Source organism: Thermobia domestica, chromosome 12, assembly GCF_964235325.1.
Source record: "Thermobia domestica chromosome 12, izTheDome1.hap1.1, whole genome shotgun sequence".
In the NCBI taxonomy this organism is placed as follows: domain Eukaryota; kingdom Metazoa; phylum Arthropoda; class Insecta; order Zygentoma; family Lepismatidae; genus Thermobia; species Thermobia domestica.
The window spans coordinates 134185053-134209740 of record NC_137465.1 but is presented as its reverse complement, the minus strand read 5'-3'; the positions used below and the strand labels follow the sequence as shown (position 1 = coordinate 134209740).

General features: G+C 35.8%; 1 protein-coding gene across 1 annotated transcript in view; it reads right to left on the bottom strand.

The window, feature by feature from the left end:
- The window catches only part of LOC145666668 (protein amalgam-like), a 296952-nt gene that overhangs the window by 9910 nt on the left and 262354 nt on the right, over positions 1 to 24688 (bottom strand). The window contains exon 4 of the mRNA XM_081734140.1: positions 456 to 746. Within this exon, the coding sequence (XP_081590266.1) occupies positions 456 to 746 (291 nt within the window). The remainder of the gene's footprint in view (positions 1 to 455; positions 747 to 24688) is intronic.

Genomic DNA, 24688 nt, shown 5'->3' with positions numbered 1-24688 from the left:
TCCAGTTCAGCAGGCTTTTTCCTTGGGCTCTCACCAAACCAACAAAACAATATTATTGGAAAACAAATTATAAGTGTTTATATAACTATGTGCACGATCTCTGTATAACTTTTCTGCGTGCTCTTACATTCCGTTCGAATAGCATGCTGAGTTGGATAAGTTGCCTTTTCATAGGGTGTCAGTGTGGAGGCCAAACAGATGGTGCGAATGTTATTTCCAATAACTTTCCACTCTTTCCACTTTTTCGTATCTTTAGCCATAATAGCGTTGACCTATGTCCCTGGACATCTGATACACCCTGTATCTTATTTTTTTTCTTTTTTTGCATTTAACCTCGTCAAATAGATGTAGTACGTAATTATATGCTACATAAAGGTAGATGTTAATTCATGAATGTAATTGATAAGTCTAATAAAATATGGACCTTTTATATCGATTTTGTTTGACCCACTTACCATTGAGCACATGAATGTATACACTGGCTGAATCTGAGCTTGATGGCGAGCAAGTGTAATTGCCACTGTCTGCAGCTTGGGCCCTTGAAATGAGCAGTCGGCTGGTCCTCGTTTGCTTCTCTGTGACAACGTTGATGCCTCCCCGTTGAGAGTAGTTGATGACGTTGGGGCCATGGTACCAGTAAATAAAGGACGGTGGCTCGGGGGTCTGCAACACGACGCATGTGAGGTTGATATCACTTCCGCTTTTGATGTACAGCTCCGGACTCCCCAGAATCTTTGCCTTGGACACTGCAACACACCCGACAAGGGGGAAATTATATTAGTATGGAAAGAAAAAAAATGTTATAACTTTGAGACATGCACTTTTTTTCAGTCTAGGTTTTCAACATGGAAAGAGAATATGACATTGCATAGTATATATATATATATAATTTGTTATTAAAATTATAACTCATTTCACAATGCATCCAACAACATTTACGAAAACATCTTTCAAATCAAAATGAATAGCAACGGCAGATAGAAAGTAAAGATGGAAAGCCTGTCTTCTTAAAAATTACTTAAATTTTTCGAGACGAATATCATATTCATACATATGACCGATAGCTCCGTTGATAACAAATGTGGTATATAAGAACTAAGAACAGCTATACGGAAAGGAAGGGTGTATGCATAAACACAGCTGTATGGAAAAATTGGATGAGGTATATAAGCACATCTGTAGGGAGAGGAAGAGTGTGGTACATAACCACAGCTGTATGGAGGGGGCGTGTGGTGTATAAGCAGCTGTACGGAGAGGATAAGTGTGGCATATAAGCACAAATGTAAGGATAGGACAGGTGTGGACATAAGCACACCTATACGGATGGGACGGGTGTGGTATACAAACACTGTTTTACGGAAGGGTGTGTGTGGAACATAATCACAGCTGTACGTATATGACTGGTGTGCTATATAAACACAGTTGTACGGAGAAAACGGCGTGGCACATAAAAATAATTGTACGGATAGGACTGGTATGCTATATAAACACAGTTGTACGGGGAAAACTGGTGTGGCATATAAGCACAGTTCTACGGAGAAGACGGGTATGGTATATAAACACAGTTGTACGGAGGAAATGGATGTGGCATATAAGCACAGCTGTACGGAGAGGACAGGTGTGGTATATAAGAGTTATTTGCATTTAAAATGTCAAATTAAGTCATTCAATACCCAATTATAGGCTTGAATGGCTCTTAGAGACTCAGTGTTTACGTTTATGAAGGAAAATAAATAGCTGTCAATAAAGACTTACTATAAGAAACGTATAGAAACAGTTACATTGACTCAACTCCTAACTGACAATTCAAGACATATCTTTATATTGAATATTATTTTTTCATAAACTCCTTCGATTAATTCAATTTTCTTTCAGTTGAGATTCTAAATTAACTATTTTTATTTTCATTAATTATTTTCTGTAGAAGACTGATATTTATGTAAGGATAATAGTATACGTGTGTGGGCTTATCAGTACTTGTATATTAAACGAACTTCTAATGATGATTATTTATATTTTAATCACTAACAATCTCGGTCAACATTTATATTATGATAAGTATGATTTCAAACCAGAAATTTATATCGGCAAAATTTATTTCATGTGCTTATCATTACGTAAATACCAAATGTATCCCTTTACACAAAATCAAGATTTCCAGATACCACATTTGAGATGCAACATCAAGCCATTTCTTTCAAACAAACTTATTTTATGTAAACTTCTAAAGACGTCACTAAATGAAATTGCGCAGAAACTGGGGCATATTAATAAGTTTAGTATATTAAAAGAAATGATAGAAAAAATATTATTAGTTCCGATTACGGGGTAAATTTGGTATGTTGCCAAACTCCCTTAAATTCTTTCCCAGATGCAAAAGTGAGTCTCAGTCAGTGACGGATCTATCCCGGGGCCGGGGGGCCTAGGGCCCCTGTTTTTTGAGTGACAAAACAATTTCAGTTATTATTTAATGTATTTTTGAAAGTTTATAGTAAACTCATGATATACCTATAATAGTCTGGGTTCTCACTGCCACCCCCCTCCAAATTTTATTTTATAGATCCGCCTCTAGTCTCTCTCTATTGATCTATTTAAATATAGCTTCATAACAAGCTCCAACTGCTTGCTTTAGTGTACAAAATCTGGCGATGTTCGATTCACAGTTAATTAAGATTCAAAGAAACGATCGTTTTGTTATTTGTCAAACCACAGAAGACCAATTGTAATTAATTGATCGAAGCAAACGATAAATTGTCGTTATCCAATCTAAAGAGACAATTGCCTAGTGAATAGACGAAATGACGAAACAATAATACGAGGTTAGCCCCGATCGACCGAGACGTGGGTTTAAGTGCGTGAACGTTTAAAATACTTTATTACAATGTTAGCTCCGCAACGTATTATCATAATAAAGAACAAGTCTATTTTTGCATAAAAGGACTCTTGGTTAAACACCCTGCATCTGAGAATTTGTAATCGTTTAGTGGACCTGTTATTCTTATACGTAAATTCGTTTATTTGATTCCGTAGAGTTACGTTTCTCCATTAAGTGCACACGATTAAACTTGAACAAAAAATACGTTTTACAAGTATTATTATTATTATTATTATTATTATTATTATTATTATTATTATTATTATTATTATTATTACAATACTTAGATTAATTGTCTCAGAGAAGTTTATTAATAGAATCCAAGGATAAAAGTGAGGGTGAACGTGGGGGACTTCGTTCCCCACTTCCAGAAAATGTCTATACCCCCATCTCTAAAAGAATTACAATGGGCAAAGATAGGCACACAGAACGGCTTGACGTCATGCGTCCCTGTACCTTTTCAGATCCACTTTTACCCCTGATGAGTCAATTTGTTAAGATCTTAACGGTAAGGAAGACTTACGTCCGCTAGTTATTCCACACAATAATTCTTGACCAAAAGCAATTATTTAATTATTTTGCAAAAATGGTAATGGTAAAGCGCTCATCTCTAGAGCATAGTGTTCCTGGTTCGATCCCGGCTTTCAGTAAATGGCTTTTGTGGTGGTAAGCACTGTGTGGAAAATTTCTAGGAATTCTTCCGTTTCCGATCATCTTCATTACACAATTTCGTTCATTATCATCATCCCGTTTCCCTTAATCTAGGTGCATAGCGTTAACTAAAAAAAATATTCGTGTTCGTGTATTTTCTCAGGTTCTCACTTTCCTTCCATATTCTCAATCTATATCCGTATGTGTGAGCTTCTAATCTCGAACAAAACACACACGTTTTACGAAAATAGGAGTTCTTTATGAAATTACCGTGGAAACATTTTATTTACAATCAGAAAAGATTCACTTCTTCATTATTGACATGTGTCAAATAGAACCATTTTATGTATGTAATTGTGAACACTTTGTTTTACATTGGAGGAAGGGGGAGAAAATTTCACTTTCTAGTTCTCGGTTGACTTTAAATCCAAGTGGTGAGAATGATTGGGAAGCTTGAAAAAATATAAGCCATATTTAGATTTTGTTTTTCACGAAAGTTACCTTGAACCTATGTAGCTTATCTTGCAAAATTGTTTTCTATGTTTACAACATTATGGGATTCCTTTGAACCATCTTTCACCCCTTTACGGAGGTATTTACCCTACACTAGGACTAATTAATCATCGGAGAAGGTCTAATCAATCTTTGTATTCTTTACTGATTTCAGCTCCTCCCAGACGGACTCAAAGAAACTATACGCCATATTCGGTCAAACATTTTTCACAACAAAAATTATCGTGCAATACATTTTTTTCAAATGAGATATAAATTCACTCTTCCATTCTTGGCAAATTTTAGCGGCAAACTGGGGTATTATCCCTCCGTGGTCACACTTATTTTTTTGTGACACGGAGGTCACACTGGGATCCACAGGATCCCACCATCTTTTTTATCTTATTTAATTTTTGAAATATATTTTTGCAATATTTCTTTTTGTTTTTACTGTTCTGTGATACGTTCTATTTACCATAAACAATAAATTTGCACTTATAAACGATTTGCTTACTTTTATTACAGTTTTCATTAACAGTCAGAAGGAAAAATACTTTTATTTTCACTTTATCAAAAAAAAGCTAAAAATCTTAATACTTTAGGGATCATTTCTAATAAAATATGTGCATATTATATACCAACATAAAGAACACGTGTTATACAAAATATAAAAGAAAAAACTTCCATACACTATCTTGTGAAGAACGGTAAAATTAACCTTTTCAGGACCGACAGAGATTTCAAAAAAATCATAGACCTTTACCTTGGCGGCCCTAGTACATCTTCTAATTGTCACAGAGATATGAACTATAAATAGTTGTAAAGCTTATGTAACACAGACTTCAATCAGCTAGCATTTGTACCACCCAAGCCAAAACCCTTAGAAGAAGAAGAATATTTTTAAAAACGAAAATTTATTTGTTTTTGGAAATTTGTGAAAGGCTGGCAACACTGTTACTTGTCGTACGGAGGGGAAAAATTCACATGTACGCCAATCATTGGGTACAGTTATGCAAAAAAATGAAGGGTGAAAATTCAATACAAATTGAGAAAAAATTCCGAACGTGTTTCCTAAGAGAATCATCCTGTATATCTTTTATGAAATATTTTGGTCTACCCTGACGTTGGCGCCCTAGGTACGCCCCTAATTGTCACAGAGATATAAACCATACCTGATTCAAAAGCTCATAGAACACAGATTTCAACGAGCTAAGTCTTGTGCCCCCGTGCGAGAGACAAATAACAGTGTTGCCAGAGCCCCACTAACTTCGAAAAGTGTATTTTTCATAATATTTTAATTTCTTTTTCTTTTACGGATTGGGAACGGGAGGCACAAAAGTTACTTCGTTAGAATCTGTGTCCCATAAGCTTTCGAATGAGGTATAGTTCATATCTCTATGCCAATTAGAGACGCTGCGAGGGCTGACAACGTCAGGGTAGAAAACAATTGTCTCATATTTACGTTGTTCCGAATTTTTTCTCCCTTGCTATTGTATCTTCGTCTTTCATTTTTTATATGATTGTTCCGAATATCTGGCGTACATGTCATATTATTTTTCTGGCGTACAGCAAATAACTGTCTTGGCAGCATCCCACAATTTTCAGGTGTAAAAAAAAATAAATAAAAAACTGAAAAAGGGTGAATTCAATATCCCTCTGATTCATCCCTTTCAAGCCCAATGGCCATAAACAGGGTATCACTAGCTAGTATGTTCATTTATCTTTGTTGATTTCACTTTTTATGCTTGTAGCTCCTTTGCGGAAAGAGTTTCTCCTCTAAATGTTGAGGGAGAGGGCAATTAAAACATCCAATTTCTCCCCTACCTTTCCGTTTCGAGACCCTTGATGTGGATGAAGTGCACACCATTGGAACGTTTTATCCCTTCTGAAGAGATAGACACCTAAACCATCTCTCTACATTAATCAGGGGCCGAACTACGGAAGTTTAAACTACTAGCTCAGCACTTGAGCCGTTGGTCCTGAAAAGGTTAACGCTTTGGTAATTGTACTTTAAGAAAATACTAAAATCTTCTATACCACTGTCACCATCATTATTGGCAAGCAAACGTTCAGGTATTTCATCTTCTTTTAACTTACTCTGAGTCATATTTCATGAATAGAAACGTCAGAAATAAAGGAAAATAGGTGGAATTAGAAAGCGAACAAAAGAGACAAACGCTTACGTGCCAGTCGCACTGGGATCTGTTGGACCCCAAACACACTTCACAACCATCTTGTACAGCACACAGCTTGCAATTGACGCAGTTTGCCAGCCATAAGAACAGGCAGTGCTACCAGTTGAATTTACATGGATAGAAAAGTTTTCAAGAAAACAAAACTAATTAATTTAATTTATCAGAAATTAATTTATCTGGGGTCTGTCAGACCTCAGAGTGACCACGGAGGATTATCAGAATCCTCTAAAGAAACTTCCGGATTATTCCTTGTCAAAATCGAATATTTTTATGTATCTTAACTTTTTTTTTTAATTTACAAGATAAGATGGCTTTGATCCGCCTTTCACCCTTTATCCTACATAGATCGTAATCTTAAAAAATAACCCTATTTAGGAAGGCTGTAGGAAGTTATATACTAAGTATTATATGAATTAGATAAGTTTTACGAGAGTTCTCGTAGAACAGACGCATACAGAATTTTCCGGTCGAATCGAATGGTAAAACCTCGCTGCACTCGCTTCTATAACTGAAGAGTGATATTTTTCGGCAAAAATTTAATCTATTAGTTACTAACGGGAGAGAACTCTCTCTTTCACGAATATGTAGTCTTTTTCTTTCATAGTTTTATAAATTCTTCATAATGAAGAAGAATTGTCCTTTTTTCATTCATACTTAACACTGAAGGAATTTTCATAGATTGAAAGTAAGAAACCTGTGATATAATACAGCAGACAGAATATTCCTTCCCTGTAAAATGTGTCGTAATTCGTCTTGTCAAACCAGCAACCACAACAGTTTGAAGTTGAAATATATTTATTTCCCTTATCCACAATAGATTTTACCATTTAATAATAATATTTGATGTTTTTATTATATTATTTTTGCTTTTGGTTCAGTCAATATGTGCAGTAAGAGACCTATACACAAGAATAATGTGTACTATAGAAAAAAATACCACACTTGCAGTATATGTATTTCTTCTTGTCATCTTTCTTTCTTCTTTTTCTTGTCTTCGTTTAATGCCGTCAAGGATAGCAACGAGATCTCTTTCAAGAGTAAAGACATCCTATAAAATGGATTAGTGTTGCCGCGGAATTCAAAATGGCTCATATTATTGGTGATTCTGGGTATTTCTTAAGTTCTAGCTGAGAGTCTATCTGATCGAACCAGTTTATCGATCGTCATTTGTACTACATAGGATTAGCATGAAGCTAGATAGAATTCGGAATGCTTCATTACAATAATATCCATTTTCAACTTGACCCCTCCCCATTTCCTCCACACAAAGCTCCTCATAAGAAAGAGTAACCAAACACTTGCTGTAGCTTTATATTTTTGACGTTGATTCGTCTTCTTCTCTTTTCTTTTTGTTTCATCCTTCCTTAATATTTTTAATTCGGGTCCGGACGCCCCGGACTCACCTCTTGGCTACGTGCCTGCATGACTAGCACGCGTTTCATTTTCCGAATCCCCAACACCAGTCACACTTTTACTAAAAGTACATACGTTAAGACTTTGGTTTCGACTAGCTCCAGTTTCTGAAGAAAAATACTTCACTAGCGTACTATGGTTCCGCATTTCATTTTCCTGTTTTTGCTTTTCTCTTCCAGTATTATGCTCCGCGTTCTCAAATTCGTTTCATTTAAAAATAATATCATTGATGTTATACATGCCATAAGTTTGGAATTATTTTTTACTGTTTTCTAGTTGTCGAGCGAAGTAACACCAGGGAACGATAATGCATTAATTAAACTGTAATTGAATAAAAAAACTAACATTTTTTTCATTGCATGAAGGATAAAACGAGTAAAGGCTTTTACTCTTCATCCAATGCAAAATTACCTTTACTTACGTTACTCAATTACAGTTTAATTAATACATACTAATAACCGCAAATTTAATCACATTTAAGAACGCAGAGTTCACGTTTAACACTTAATATTTACTATATTTAACTAGCCTACAACCATAAGCTGAACACCAGGTTTCTTAAATAAACTAGTGAGATTTACGTGAAAGAAGTAACGGGATGTAACATGAATTACTGACGACCCTAGCAACGTTGACTTTCATTAAGCCATACAATTTTGAACCAGAAAGAACAACTGAAATTTATACAGACGTAAATTTTAAAATGTTGCCAGTTTTTGAAATTTTTAAAATTTGATCCAATTTTTACAGCCCTTTTCAGATGTCCGTCCGGGGCAGTTCGCTTTTGTTGGCCCCATTTAGCTACGCCATTCTCACTGGTCTAGTGGCTTGAGTATTTTCCTCTGGTTCACGTGGTCCCGGCGACGATTTAATTGTTCAATTATTCACTTTTACCCGTCTCCTTTAACCAAAAGGGCATAATCGTGGGAAGTTAAGCTAAACCATTTCATTTATTTACAAGTACGAATTTTAAACATGAAGGAATTGTTTGTACCCGAAAAAGGAAATGTCCTCAGTTTCCTTTGAAGAAAAACAGCTCTCCGGGCCACTTTTAGGGAGCAATAAAAGAAGGTAAAAGAGGATATCTGCTAAATTTTTTTAAAGAAAATCATTAATTCAAATATAGATGTCCCTTTAAAACTGATTCACATTGGATATCTGCAGTCAAAATTCATTTTGAAAAGTTTCTTTTTACCACGTTAGAAAATAAAAGCGGTAACAAAATTACCAGAAAAGTACACGACCAAAAAAATGACTATCGATATTAAACAACTATTACTTGATTTCTATTCGGTGATTAGATGATGTTTGGAAAATAGCAAAACCATGTAATGTATGGGACACTTATACCCCTTTTCATATGTTAACAACCAACCGTGAGGCTAGAGTTTATGTGTCTGTGTGTTTGTATGAGAAATTACGCTGTCAGGAGGCAATAACGAGCTGAGTTCGCTCGTAATGTCCCATAAAACTGAAACACATTTTCCACATCTAACTGAAGTTGCGAAAACATGTCATGGTTAAATCGCAAAAGCTAGCAACGGGTTCAAAGCTTCCCTACCCTCCCACCCTACATACTCCGCAATTTTACCCCTACACCTGTTTCGTATCTCTGTTTTGCGTTTTGAGTGACCAAACTACATGTATAAAATTCATTTTCTCCTTTCGCCATGACCTATTACATTAAGCTGCGTCCCCACAGAGCTTGAACGCTCCAACACGCCGGAGTCTGACATCTAGTGGTAGAAAAAAATTGAATCTCTTCACATAGGGAAAGAGAGGGAGAAAAAAATGTATAGCTTTTATTACAACAAGCACAATTGATTGGTTTTGCGAAACATGACCAACGAGATTGGACGCTAAATCAACAGAATACTGCTTTCATATAATACGTCTGGATACTATAACCAATAGTCTCTCAGAGCGAAAGATTAAAAAAAAAAAAGTTTAAATCTGTTTCTCTAATACATACATACATATATTTACATTTCTACCCAATACTATGGACGTCCTATTCAATAGTACCAACATTGCGGGAAATTTTATTTTACGCTCAAAGCAAAACACTAATATGTATGCAATTTTATCTTTAAACGTGATAATGAGAGTGGGGGATAAAAATACTGTAAAAAGTCTGTAATTGAAGAGTAATATAATTGTTAAATATTTTGAATATTTCGTACTGAGCTTCAGTGGAATTGCCAAGTGGGATCTCTGCCGAGTAACAAGCCAGAAAGATTGTAATTTTTAGGCTTTTCCTTGTTTTCCCTGAGTAATTCAACTAAACCATGGATAGAAATACAAGTATTGAAGTTAATACATTTGAGATTTTAAGTTTCTAGTGTTTTTTACGTTTTATTGAAGAATACATACAATGTATGAAACCCTTGTGCAACAACGAGATTATGAACATGGCCTCCAGTTAAGAGGCCCCATTACGGCGAAATTTAAGTATTGCTAATTTTATAGTAACTATGTGACATCTTCAAATAGATAAAAGATAATCAAAAAGTGGAACAAGAACTTCCTAGACGATATTATTTTACATGAGATACCGTTATCATGACTCACATATTTGCTTTCGATTTCCAGCCATTTGGAAAATCAACTTTTATTTTCGCATTTTTAAATAGCTGCAAACAGAAATCTACTAGATGACTCGTGATAACGGTACCTCTTGCAAAACAATATTGTCTAGAGCGCTCTTGTTCCACATTTCGATTATCTTTTATCTATTTGAAGATATCGCATAATCACTGTAAAATTAGCGGTATTTTAATTTCGCAGTGATTAGGCCTCACTTAGTTACACGATTGAAGCTTTAGTCCGTTGCAATTGGTTTGTACATATAACATCATGCAATGGCATCCCTTATACACACTCTTCCCCACCACATCTTTTCACCTCCAAGAGAGCTGAATTACAGCACCACTCCATCTATCCCGGCGAGGTCATTAATTTTTACAATAATATTAATGAAAGAAATGAAAAAGGAAATTTTAGTTTTACGTCCCACGAATATGCTGGTTAGGCTAAAGAAGACGGTGATGATAAGAAATGAATGAAATGCTGGAATGAAGAAAGTGGGAGAAAACAGGAGAATCCCCAGGAAATCCATGCACGTGGTGTTTGTCCACCACAAAGTTCACATGGTGTGAGCTGGGATTGAACCAGGGACCCCATGCACCAAAGGTGAACGCTCTACAACTGAGCCAACAAAGCCCCTAATATTAACGAATAATGAGAAAATGTTCAAAGATGAGATTTATATCAACCTCATTAGATTACTGAACATAATTATAAACTCGTACGTGATGGTAAATCTTATACGTAGTTTAGTTGAAAATAGTTAAAAACAATTATTTTATGCCACTAAAAGATATGCCATTCGTACCCAACAATAACAGAATCAATAAACACAATGCATTAAATTGAAATAGTTCCTGGATCATATCCGATCAAGCCTTTCATTATTCACATTAGCAAGAGGATAGTATAACATTGGTTAAACTTATCATGTTAGCAATTAAATGTTGATATTAAGTACAAGGGTCGTTCAATGTTGACCGGGATTCTCGTACGTAAATAATCGATGAATTAGCGGATCATTATGAAACTTACGGGCGACGTAATGTATTCATTCTCGAGTAACAAGCGCCCGGCATGACGTATTTGGCGCACGAACAGCAGTTGCAGCGAACATGGCAGCAAGCAGTGTGTCTGTGGCTGTGGTACAGCGGTGTGTAATCAAATTTCTTGTGAAGGAGAAGGTGAAATCAGCTGAAATTTTCAGAAAATATCAAGCACAGTACAGTGAACAAACGATGTCACGGACAACAGTATACGAATGGTGTGAACAGTTTCACAAAGGACGGGAAGACAGAAGATCATGGCAAGCGTTTTCTGGGACATGAAGGGTATTATCTATGCGGATTTTCTGGACAAAGGGAGCACAATTAATGCCCAGTATTACTCTACACTTTTAAGTAGCGCTGTACGAAAGTCCATTCGCAAGAAAAGGCCAAGATGTTGTCTGGAAATATCATTCTACTCCATGACAATGCCCGCCCTCACATGGTCAATGTGACAACAGCAACTCTTCTGCCCGAAATGCGCTGGGAAGTTCTGTCCCACCTCCCTAGAGTCGATTTAGCCTCCTCTGTTTATCATTTGTTTGCACCCCCTAAAGGCCATCTGAGAGGGAAGAAATTCACGACAGACAAAGCACTTCGAAACGATGTCCTCCAGTGGCTACGATAACAACCAAGTTCTTTCTACGGCAAAGGAATCAGGAAGCTGCCACAATGATAGCAACGGTGCTTCGACGTGCATGGAGAATATTTTGAAAAGCTGACATAATTTGGTGCTTCTTCTGCTATCTGTTTCCTTTGAAGAAATAAAAGTCCCGGTCAACCTTGAACGCCCTTGTATCTTTTAAAATAATGCTACCATATTTGTACGCATTTATTATGAGTAAATTAAGATGCAAAATAAGATATAAAATAGTTTCATTTTGTACTTTTGATTAGGTACGAGATGTATACCGAAGTTACGCACAATTTTCCCATAGTTTCCACAGTGTTAAAGTTTTGAATTATATACTGTATTTCTGTCACTTTTGAACACATTTTCCGTCCAATTTTAACACTCTTTCAATCTTTGTATCTTACTATTAAATCGTTTTTAAGAAACCTAATGGGGGTATGTCTCAGACACTGGAAAATTTTGTTTCAGAGGACAGATTTGGACTCAAAATTCCTACCTTCAAAAGAATGCAATGTATCTTTCAGTTATAAAAACAGACAAAGGCCATTGAGTGATAGTTGTTAGAAACAAAATGAATGAGGGACCACTTGGATGTTCTAATCCTGTAAAAAAAAAAAAAAAAAAAAAAAACTCTCAGTCTTCACCATGGCGTTGAGGCATTCATGTGACTCGACCTTGCGGAACTATGAGGGGTCTGTCAAAATCTTCCCACGATGCAATGACAGAATCCTGAAAGATTATCTTCAACAGTTATCCTTCTGCTCTCCGTAACTAGTTTTACGGGTGATTAAATTGAAATAAGAATTCAACTAAGCTATGTCGTTGAACAGAACATTCGGATATGACTCACTGGTAGATAAGTAGATAAGGTACCAGAATTGGACGACGTCCGTTTTAAAATAAAATAAATGAAAACGAGAGTTTTCAGAAAATTGATGCGAGATTTTTGGATAAAGTGTCGAGAAGGAATTCTTACGTCACAGTACCTGTGGGGGTTTTGGCTGTGGGAGTTATGACCGTTCGTGCATTTGGGAAATTTGTCCGTTTGTGTGGGAGTTTGACCGATTGTGTGGGCGTTTTGGCATTTCTTGAGTGTGGGAGTTTTGGCTATGGTGGTTATGACCGTTCGTGTATTTGGGAGATTTGTCCATTTGCGTGGGAGTTGTGACCGTTTGTGTGGGCGTTCTGACATTTCTTGAGTGTGGTGTTTTGGCTGTGGGAGTTTTGATCTGTTCCTCATAAAACTCGGTACGAAATATAACAATACCATTATTTTTGTCTGGTCCTTGTTTAAGGTTTATAACTAGTGATTTCGCATGCTGAAGAAGCAACAGAAAGATTTATTATTATTACGCTAATGGGCTTTATAAGATCGTAATGTGGTCCGTCCGTTATTCCACACGACAATTCGTGAACGAATACGATTATATTATTATTATTATTATTATTATTATTATTATTATTATTATTATTATTATTATTATTATTATTATTTGCAATCGACATCTAGAACAAGTCTGTAAGCTAAGTTCATTAATGGAGACAATCCGTAATATCCCCGCGGGTAACTATGACCTCAATTGTGAATTTCATTTCAATAACTCTCTGTAGATTCTTAATTGTGTCTACATCATTGTATTTTTCAAACAGATGGGTAAATCCATCCCTCATTCTTGACTTATTTCAATCCCACGGAGGAGGGTGACTATCTCCACGGGTAACCATGACCTCAATTGTAAATTTCACGTAATCCATTTTATTGACTTTATTAGAGTTTACTTAAGTTGGAGTTTTCCAATACCTTTCCCTTGACAAATATTACCACCAATCAATAAGTGTAACTCTTAAGACATTAAGGAGTAGGGATGACTATCTCCACGGGTAACCATGACCTCAATTGTAAATTTCACGTAATCCATTTTACTGACTTTAGTAGAGTTTACTTAAGTTGGAGTTTTCCAATACCTTTCTCTTGACAAGTATTACCACCAATCAATAAGGGTAACTCTTAAGACATTAAGGAAAATTATGCCATTTTGATGAAAATCAATATTTTTCTTTTCAAATATTACCTTGAAACATGAAGTTCCAAGTGGATTGTCACCTTTGCCCTTGAGTGGTGAAGAAATCACAGGTCATCTTATATTTCAGCTTTCCAAGATATCGTGTGAATGTACCCTCTTTTTTTTCCGACTCATTTTAGTTTCAGTTAACGCTCGAACTAACAAAGTAAGATCAACTTTTTTTATAATCGCCAACTAAGAAAACATATTCTGTGGTTCGAATTTCATTTCAATCACTCTGTGTAGATTCTTAATTGTGTTTACAACATTGTATTTTTCAAACAGATTGGTAAATCCACCCCTCATTCTTGACCTATTTCAATCCCGCAGAGTAGGGGTGACTTATGAGCTTTAAAGAAAATATACTCGTCTTTCGTCAAAATACAATATTTGTTTTTCTCGAAAGTTATCGTGAAACATTGTGTGTATGGAGAATCTTCCAAGTTGAGAATTATTTTATGGCCTTATCCTTGATCAATTTCACCCCCAAGCAGTAGGGAAGATCCTGAATCCATAACGAATATGGACATAGTATTGTGACAAAATTGAGTAACTTTTACCAAAGTTATTCTGAAGGATTGTCTTATCCCATTTTTATATGAGGAACCTTGAAACATATGGTTGGTTTTCCCTTTCTGCCCGTTTATTCTGGATGTATTTCAAATCTGAACGATGTCTTTATTTCCCAAAGGTGGAGGAAGGTATATGTCAAGTTTCTTTAAAATTGGATACATTTTATGGACGTTATCGTAGACACATATATACACAAAAATGCTGGTTGAATAAAAGGGTTAGAGGCTCACTTACGCTCGTTCCAATAATCTCCAAACAATAAGTAACTACTAAAAAATGTTACAAGTGAAAACTTTATAGCAGTAAATACATCAGCTAAGGATATTAGTATACATCTGAAACCTTTATAGGTATACTGCCAACATCTAAATATATTTTTACAAAATAAATTGTAATAAATATTTACTAAATATACTGATTTTTAAGGAGTTTTGTTTAACAACAAAAATTCCTATATGAAGAGAATCCCATAAAGAACCGAACTTTTGAAACGCAAGCCATTTCTGATCTAGTAAGTTGGTAACACTGAACGTTACACGCTTTTCATAGCACATGATCGTCATTTGTTTTCTTATTATATATTAATAAAAATATAAATATAATAAAAAATGTAACAAAATCAAAATCAATGAATGGTTAGGAACTTCAGGTTATTATGTGTACTGTTATAGTCAGAATCCTATTCTCATATCGTGTAAGTGCAGTTCTTAACTTACGTTATCTTCAATAATTGTTCACTATTATATATATATATTTACCTGGTATTACTTGTTCTCCAAAAAAATTAATGGGACATGGCAGCTCAGTGGTAGAGCGCTTACCTCTGGTGCGTGGGTTCCTTGTTTCGACTCCCGGCCAAGTAAGTTTGTGGTAGACAACAACGTGTTTGAGGATTTTCTCGGGGTACTCCCGTTTCCTTCCACATTCGCATTCCACCAATTTTATCATCGCTATTCATTTGTCTTAATAATCCGTCTCTATTATCCTAAAGGGCATAATCATGGGACGTTAAAGTGAAAGATTTGATTTTTTCAATAACTTTTCCGTGTATATTGCTTATTTAATATTAAAATAGCATAAACTAAAATAGCTAACGTTCACAATGTATGATATAAATGGATGTTGTCATCAGGTGTGTCATTTTAGTTTTTGCAAGAGCAGGGAAAGCTTTTCCAGCATCATAAAAAGTTTCACATTTCTTTAAATCCTATTACTTAAACTCAGGAGGTGGAACAATTTCCAATCCTGCCCTTCCCAAATGACATTTGGTAGTAAACTTCCACCCAATAGACACGGTGGTTCAGTGGTAGAGCGTTCATCTCTGGTGCGTGGGGCCCTAGTTCGATCCCATCTCGCGTCAAGTGGGCTTTGTTTTGAACAAACACCGTGTTCGTGAGTTTTCACGGGGTTCTCCCGTTTCCTCTTACTTTCTTCATTTTACCACTGTATTCATTGCTTATTATCACCATTTTCTTTAGCCTACACGGCATAATCGTGGGACGTAAAACTGAAATATTTTTTCCAATTGGTTAGCATATTGCTAATTATGATTCTATGTTATATATACTAATAATATTCGATTTATCAATGAAAGCCTCAGAAGTTTAAATGAGGTACGATAAAAGAAACTATATTATATATATATATGGAAAACAATCGATTATATTGTTTTCGAGGAAATATAGTCCAAATGTTCTTCTCTGCTTTGAAGGTCCAATTTTGCATTATTTTTGCACATATGCGTATTGAAGGATAAGTTTACAGTGGAGCGTGTAATGTTCCTTTTCATTTTATAGCTCGAACGTGACTTATTCTCATAGATTTGAAACTTAAAATAATCCCAAATAAAATTATTCCAACAGGGGTAATCACATGATATGGCCAGCCAGTTTACATCCTATTTCTCGACTGAACATACCCGGGGAAATGTTCGTGTAATACGTCCAGAATAATATGTTAACTTCGAATAAATTCAATGCATTGTTGAAATGTTTTGTCTCTTCATGCTAATTGGCACTGCATATAGCTATGACAGTTTAATTTCACCAAACCAACCAGTATTTCCAGAACTTGATTTCAACGTTGTGGTGTACTTATTGGTAAATTCTGTATATTTTCTTGTAGTATGATACCATAAGCTAATAAATTATTTATTTATTTATTTACTTTTGGCCAAGAATAGAATGAGAGGAAACTATCAGTAACATGTCAAAACGTATATTCTTACTGACAATAGATACCACGTAAATGAAGACAGACATGCAGTCCTCGACTTACATAAATAGATCGTTCCAGCGGTCTTTGTGTAAGTAAAAAATTTGCGTAAATTTCTCAGGCGCAGTGTACCCTAGAGTGTTTCGCATAGTTTGACAGGTGCAGCATTGCCAAATTAGCACGTCTTTTTTTTTTTTTTTTTTTTTTTTTTTTTACCTCAGCTCATATATGGCTCTCAAAGTACGTAGAATTTAGAAAATTAATACTCCTTCTTACTTCAAATAAAGTACCATTCGTAAATCTTACTAATGTCGGAAATTTTTGATGTATGAATTTATGTATGTAGAACTTACGTAGGTCCAAGTCTAACTGTATAGGTGCGCACTCAGAAGTTTTAGTTAAGAAGGGTCACAAGTTTCGGGGGAGGGTTCACCACTACATAGAATACACTAAGTCTATATAATACTGAACTATACCGGAAAAGACGATAAGTGATTGTTAAATGCTGGCTCTGTCTCTCTCTCTCCCTCAAAAAAAAAAAAAAAAAAAAAAAAAAGAGAGAGAGAGAGAACTACCTAGATTGTTTTTCTAAAAAGATAAAGGCACAAATAAAGTGTCAGATTTTTTATGTTACTTCAGTCACTTCTCTCCTAAAGAAGTATAGATTTATTACGAAAGTACACACATGTTTGTCGAGTTATGAAATTTTGGAAAGGTCTGGACTCAGTAGACCCCCGCATGGGTGCCCCCTGTAACTGTATATACCCTATTATATATATATTTTTAATAGTAATAAAGAGACCTTCACAAGTCGCAATACACAAATCATTTTATTCAATCTGGATACCATTTTGGGTCATATTATATACGGATGGAATTGAAAGCATACATATGAATGTTCCTAAAGAGTTGATTGCTTTTACTTTATGTGAACATTTTTTTATACACAGTTTATCATTAAAACCCTATTCTTTATATAGATACTTCACAACAAGATGAACATTGGATCGGCTTAAAATATGACCATAAAACTGTCGGTTTATATTCTTTTACGCGAACAGTAAAATGCTGAACAGTTTTAGCTCTATGATACTTTTACACACCATGCAGGTCATTCGGTAGTTACTCGTAACGGCAATAGAGGTGCCATACGGGCGTCAGAAAAAATAGAGGCGGAGAGAGGGGGGAAGGGAGGAGAAATTTAGGAATAAAACATGAATTGGTATAACATCGCGAGCTACAGGTATTCTCTATAGTGGCACTGTTGTGAAATAGGTCATATTTCAACGTTTAGAACGGGCAGTTTTGATATCACCGCAAAAACACAACGTAGAGTTGCTTTTGCTGTCTGCAAAAAAACTGGGCAATATAATAACCTTATCTAATATACAACTTTGAGTGTGTATGTGTTTTTCAGTTTATGGTTTCCAAAACCTGTTTCGTTTATCTACAAGAAAAACGTTATTATATGTTTGTTCTCTTTTTATACATACATGTATATGTGTGTGTAAATCGTGCAATGTTCTTCTTAACCAATTGTATACATATATGTACGGCATTTTCCATTAACAGGGGGCACGTTGGCAAACTAGCACAGTGCTTTCCTTTGGTGTGTGGGGTCAGTGGTTCCGTCCCCAGCCAAGCAAGTTTGTGGTGGACAACATCGTGCCTGTGAGTTTCCTTGAGGTGCTTCCGTTTCCCCCCACTTTCTCCATCATCCCAATTCTTCCATCATCATTATTTCCCTTAATTATCCGTCTCCCTTAGCCTAAAGGATATAATCGTGGGACGTTAAACTGAACGACTTCATTTTTTATTCACTAGCAAATAAAATGATTAGATGACATTTTAGCAATACTTTTTTCATACCTAAAACTATAGTGAAGTTCTACAATCTAATGACATATTGAAATGAACGATCCTTACTGGTACTGTTCCTTAATAACACTATTTTTGGTTTTCTAGATTTGAGTTTGCTACTTCCTAATTACAGTAACTACCTAATTTTCTCTCAATTTAAAATGTAGTACTGCAATATTAACAAAAAACTATAAATTGATTAAGTAATTTACGAACACAATAAAGAGCATCTATTAACGTTTAATGATACGCAAAACATTACACAATGTACTTCAGTAACAAATATGGATTAAATGTTGTTCCTATATCATACAGTTTGTGGACCTCTCGTGATACAGAAATATCTCGATGAACTTACGAAGTAATTTAATATTGCACATTTTACGAAACAAAAAATGGGACGAGAAAAATCTTCAAGACGATAAGAGAAAAAACTTTCCGATAATCGAGACGAGACGAGACGAGGATTAATTCTTCCAGAGTCCAGCCGAGAGGACAATGCAACAAATAATTACAAGACGAAACCATTTAATTTTTGTCTCATTGGCAACACTATTCCTCTCCCAACACTATTCTTCCACTCAACAGCACCACGTAAACATAAAACAGCCACTCTACGGAAACAAGAGTAGTCACAAGCAATTCGATCTTTTGTTGTACAAGGTTGAATTTTGTTGATCTTGAGTTTTAACGTCCCTTTTCAGCAGCGAGGCTATATGAGACGGGACCATCTTGATTAACGTGGAATCCGAACCACATAAGCTTTCACCTGCAAATCGCACACGTCAAAGGCACGTACGCTAACTGCTTAGCCACGAAGGAGCTCTTTGCTGTACAAGGTATACAGCATTTAAGATACATGACACAATCTCAGCCATTCTTTTTTTCTTTAATTAAAGTATCTCCTTCAAGAGAACGTTGTTTATGTCAAGGCAATATAGTTGTACAAATTGATACCTCTTTTACAACTACCGTCTTTTGTCTCAACTAAACATTACATGTTATAACGCACAAGAATCTGAAAATGTTGCACGCTAAAATCCATATTTTAGAGGCATCATAAATGTTCAGTGAATAGTGTTGGCAAGTCATTAAGTAGGTGGAAGCTACTCTTTGATACTCTCTAAACCGTAAACCCTTCTTGCCGGTTTCCTCTATTATAATAAGGAAAAAACTACTTTAAGAGCGTTAATATGTCACTTTTATATAACAATAACTGAATCCAGACATGATGCTGTGATACCTATATAAAATGAATACAACACAAGGAACACCGAAAAAAAAATGTCGCTCGTGTCTTAGGTTTTCCTGGTATCCACGTTCGTAGTTTATTGGAAAAGTTTGTTTCGTAACTCGTAACACCATAAAATTTTGGGGTCCTCGTCTTTCTCAGAGAAACAACCTACCTATTACCATGGAAACCAGCTTTCAACTCTCTTGTCTGACTAGAGAAAGTCGGGGTAATTCAGGAGTAAGTCAGTGTTATAACATGTCGCTTCTTTCACTCTCGACAACACAGCACAACACGGGCAAAACTTTTTCTTTCTCTCTATAGAACGATAGGTGATCCCCTTTCGTTGTACTCAAGTTTCTTATATTGTGAGGCGCCACCTTCATTTACCACATATTTGCATGCTTGTAAAAGGGTGTGCCGTATTGCGTCTCGTAAGTGTTCGTAAATCTTTGTACATCGCTCTATAGCCAGTAAAACAAAATAATTAATCATTCGTGACATGCTTATGAACATTATTATTTATATCAAGAGTTGCAGAGACATATATTGTTAAAACTGCTTGCCAAAAGGAGAATGATACTACCTTAAAGGGGGATAGATATATCGTGTTATCATCCTTGAAATCGTCGGTTAAGAAAACTTATTTAAAACGAAACACTTGCCATCTCTTTTACTGCATCATTTTTATTCATTTAAAACATTTTTTGTGTCCAATGTGGAGTTCTTTGTTGAAAATATTTAGCCTGGATCTTTATTTTTAAGCTGTTTGTCCAGCATTCGCCTACTTCACTTCCAGAAAATACTGAAGCAAATATATTTGGTATAGTAGACCTTGTGATTCAACCTGTAACTTCCAATTGCAACATGAGAATCCCAACAATTAACTGGAGATAACATCATTACTAAGGAGTTCAATTTGATTAGTTTTATACAAAAAGCTTTTTAAAATGCTTTTAAACTAGTTGTTGAAGCGAGCGATCGTCCATCCACTAACTTTAACCCCAAACTATAGGGGTAAGTCTAAAATCTCCAATAAAACCCACACTACAGACGTGTTCAAATTATTAGGCACCATCGAAAAATACGAAATTGATGTTGCAGTGCTAATTTCGGAGTTCTAGAACATGTAATTTAATGGTTTAAACCACCAATATAGGACCCCTCATTTGTTTACTGTACACTTGAAGATGTGATATCACCGTTGTACAGTAGATGGCATTTGTAGGGGGGAAGGAGTTCTGAAAGTGGTATTTCAGTTGTAGGCAGCTATTATGGTTTCTAATAACAAGTTACAATATGAAGTATTGTGGTTGCAGTCATAAGCAGTTACGACATTCAAAGCGTTCAACAGTTCGAATGCGTCAGACGTGTTTTGTGTATTAATCTTTTATTCTATGAAGTCCTGTAAACGCGGCATAATTTGAAAAGCCAGAGACCTTTATTCGCGTAAAGTGGAAGTTGTCAAAACACTTTTGTCGGAAGGAGATATACACAACGACAAATCGGTAGGGTAGGGCAACAGTCTGTGAGTAAAATCTCCGTCGCGATGAGCAAGAAGTAAATGTATCAGCTAAATAGGCTTGCCAAGTGTGGGCGAAATGCAAAGCTACCGCTAAGAGGTATCATAAAACTAAAAAGATTGGCTCTGGGAAAAAGAAACGCAACTTCTAGAGATTTAAGCATAAAAATGGCTGAATATGGTGTAGACATTTCGCCTGAAAATGTTCGAAGGATTCTTTGTGTTGAGGGAATAAAAGCACTCAAGCCAAGAAAGAAAGCAAAAATTACTCCAATCATGGCAAAGAAGCACCTCGAATGGGCACGAGGCCTAGAACATTAGACTGCTGATGATTGGAGAATAGGTGTTTCAGTGATGAATCATGTGTCTTCGTGTCTGATGTTCACAATTTGTGCGACGTCGACCTGGGGAGGAATTCAAGTTGGAATGCCTCCAACAAACAGTGAAGCATCCTACTTCAGTCATGGTCTGTGGTGTTAATTTTGTCTTCGGGCCTGGGAAACTCAAAATATAGAGGGAACAATGAAAAAGACCAATACCTACAAGCTCTTCAAGAAGAACTGCTTCTTCAGACTGCAATCTAGTTTGATGACGCGCACTTCATCTTTATGCACGATGGAGCCCCATACCACCCGGGCAAAACTGTAACAAAATTCTTCGAGAAGAACAAAATTAGTATTCTTCCGTAGCCGGGCAATAGTCCTGATATGAACGTGATTGAAAGCCCCTGGAACTTCATGAAGGAAAAGCTAAAGAAGAAGCATATTACAACCAAACATCAATTGATCGAGGAGATCAACAATTTGTGGTATCATCATGCTGAATTGAAGTCAAAATGTGCTAAAACATGCCACAAAGGATAAAAGACTTACTAGGGATAATACCATACCGGGACCAAGTACCTGCGGAAAACCTATATATCATCTGAAAGCTCTTGCCATGAGAAGTACGAAACCGTTTTCAAATCACCGGCAAACCCGCAACTTGACCCTATAAGGGTCCGGTTTGTTGGTGCTTGTGACTATGCATATGGCATTTTCGATAGGATAAAAATGAATGTTACGATGCATTACGCATAAGCGCCTGAGCCCATCATGTTCCTTTTTTGACTCATTGCTAGAACTTCACTCGAGCAAGGGTTTGACAATATCAGTTTACATACAGACGTACCCATTTGGTCAGTGATGCCAACGAACTGTGTATATACAATGTGGAAGATGGTTTCTGTACCACTGGATGTATATCCATGAAACGTGGCATAAACATCATATTGTGGACGTATTCCTCTCCCAAGTACACTAGTTTGTCAGTGTTGTCAACTAATTCTAAGAATGAGAAGTTCTAAAACAAGTTCCGTTTATACACCAAGCTTGGCAGAAACATCACACGACACTATAGCAAAAAGACGTTGAGTTTTACCGTCTTCCAACCATCCTAGGTTGTCAGTGTTGCCAACCAAGCGTAAACATTATAATGTTGCAAATGGCGAATATAGAACAAACAGAAGCAGCATTCAATGCGACAGAAGCAGCATTGAACAATGCAAACATAGTGTGAGTGTGCCCGCCTTCTAAACACCGCAGTTTGTCAGTGTTGAAAACCAATGCGAACATTCAAGATTTTCGCATGAAGTCTACAACATTGGCGGACATAATTAGATTGCGACCCATACAAGGTTTCTATTATTTTAGTGTGAACCCACAAGTACCCTTGTTGTCAGTGTTTTCAACCATTCTAAAATATATTTTCTCGAAAGGTTGCCTGATCATTGTATACATAGAGACAAAACTTGGCATAATATCATTCGACACAACAGCAAATATTTTGTCGTTAGTACATTCTCTACGCACCCAGTCTGTCAGTATTGCTAACGTTTTCAAAATGGAAGTTTTTCAAATACCAGTATATTAGCTTGGTGGTATTTTTCTATTGTCTAATAATATGAACTTGCGGCTGAACACACATTATGGGACATGACTGTTGACCACGCAACAACGAACGGCACAAGTTAGAAGCTCGTATAGAAAGAAAGGTTTGGATGAACCATACATGCATCTGGTTATAACAGATTCCTTGTGACATACCGCATAGAAAGCTATTCCTTATGACAACATTATTCATGATTGACAAATTGCAACTCTTAAAAAATGTAATAAATTTAGAAAACAAAAGCCATGGCAACAATTGCAAAGTACCAGTTGGAATTTTAAAACATGCGGTGAAAATTAGGAGTGTTACCAATTTGAAAGATCGAATAATGGACGTTTGGTGCACATTAGAAGCAGTCATAAATTGATACTGGTTAACTATAGAACAAAAACAAGCATATCATTTTTTTTTTTTTTTTAAGAAAATTTGATATTAAAATGAGGTGTCACATACTATGGTTTACATTTTTCAAAACTTCGTTTTAATTCAAAATAACAGATTTCAAGATGGCTTCCGTCAAGGTTACCCTTACGGTACCACTTGCCTCTAGCCATTATATGTATCACCGAAGTTTTTATGCACTTATTATCATTAATACGAGGGTTAGAAGCGGAGGTAAGGGAATTACCCACATACTAGGTATAAGCAATTAATATGCCTGGAACTTTTCCCCAAACGAGCGTGTCTTAAAACTAACTTCACCATTGTCTTCCTGATTAAATTCTATCCCGAAATCATGCACCATATTACCCTATTCTCATTTAGGAAACTTGACCTTAACGAAAAATGGCGGATTTCAAGATGGCTGCCGTCAAGCTGATACATACCATACGACTTGCCCCTAGACTTTATATGTATCTACATGGTTGTTCTTTCATTAACACTCCTTTTACAAAGGATAGTAAAGGATTTCTGCAATAATCTCTAATAGCCACATCACAATTCTTAAAAATTATTTTAAAAAATTAGAAAGCATGCACCATGGCAAAAATTTCTGTCATCACAAATAATGCATCCATGTCCTCTATAAAAATAATAATAATAATAATAATAATAATAATAATAATAATAATAATAATAATAATAATAATAATCATTGAAATCGACAATTGGGTGATGTTCATTGTAAGTTTTATGTGCGTTTTTCTATGAAATGAAGGTAAATTAATACATTTCATATTTTTAGTTTATGTTTTACCTTATTCGACTTCAGCTTCATTCGAACAAAATATAAAAACTGCGGATGTAGAAACTAGTAAGAGTAACTTGTGCATGCTTGTAAGCATGGATGCCAGCAGAAGTTTTACAATGGGAGTAAAATACTGACACTCAATCGCAGTCGCAAATATACCTTGAAGCACGCATACACATAATACTACAGGCAATACAACAGTCTGTAACTTT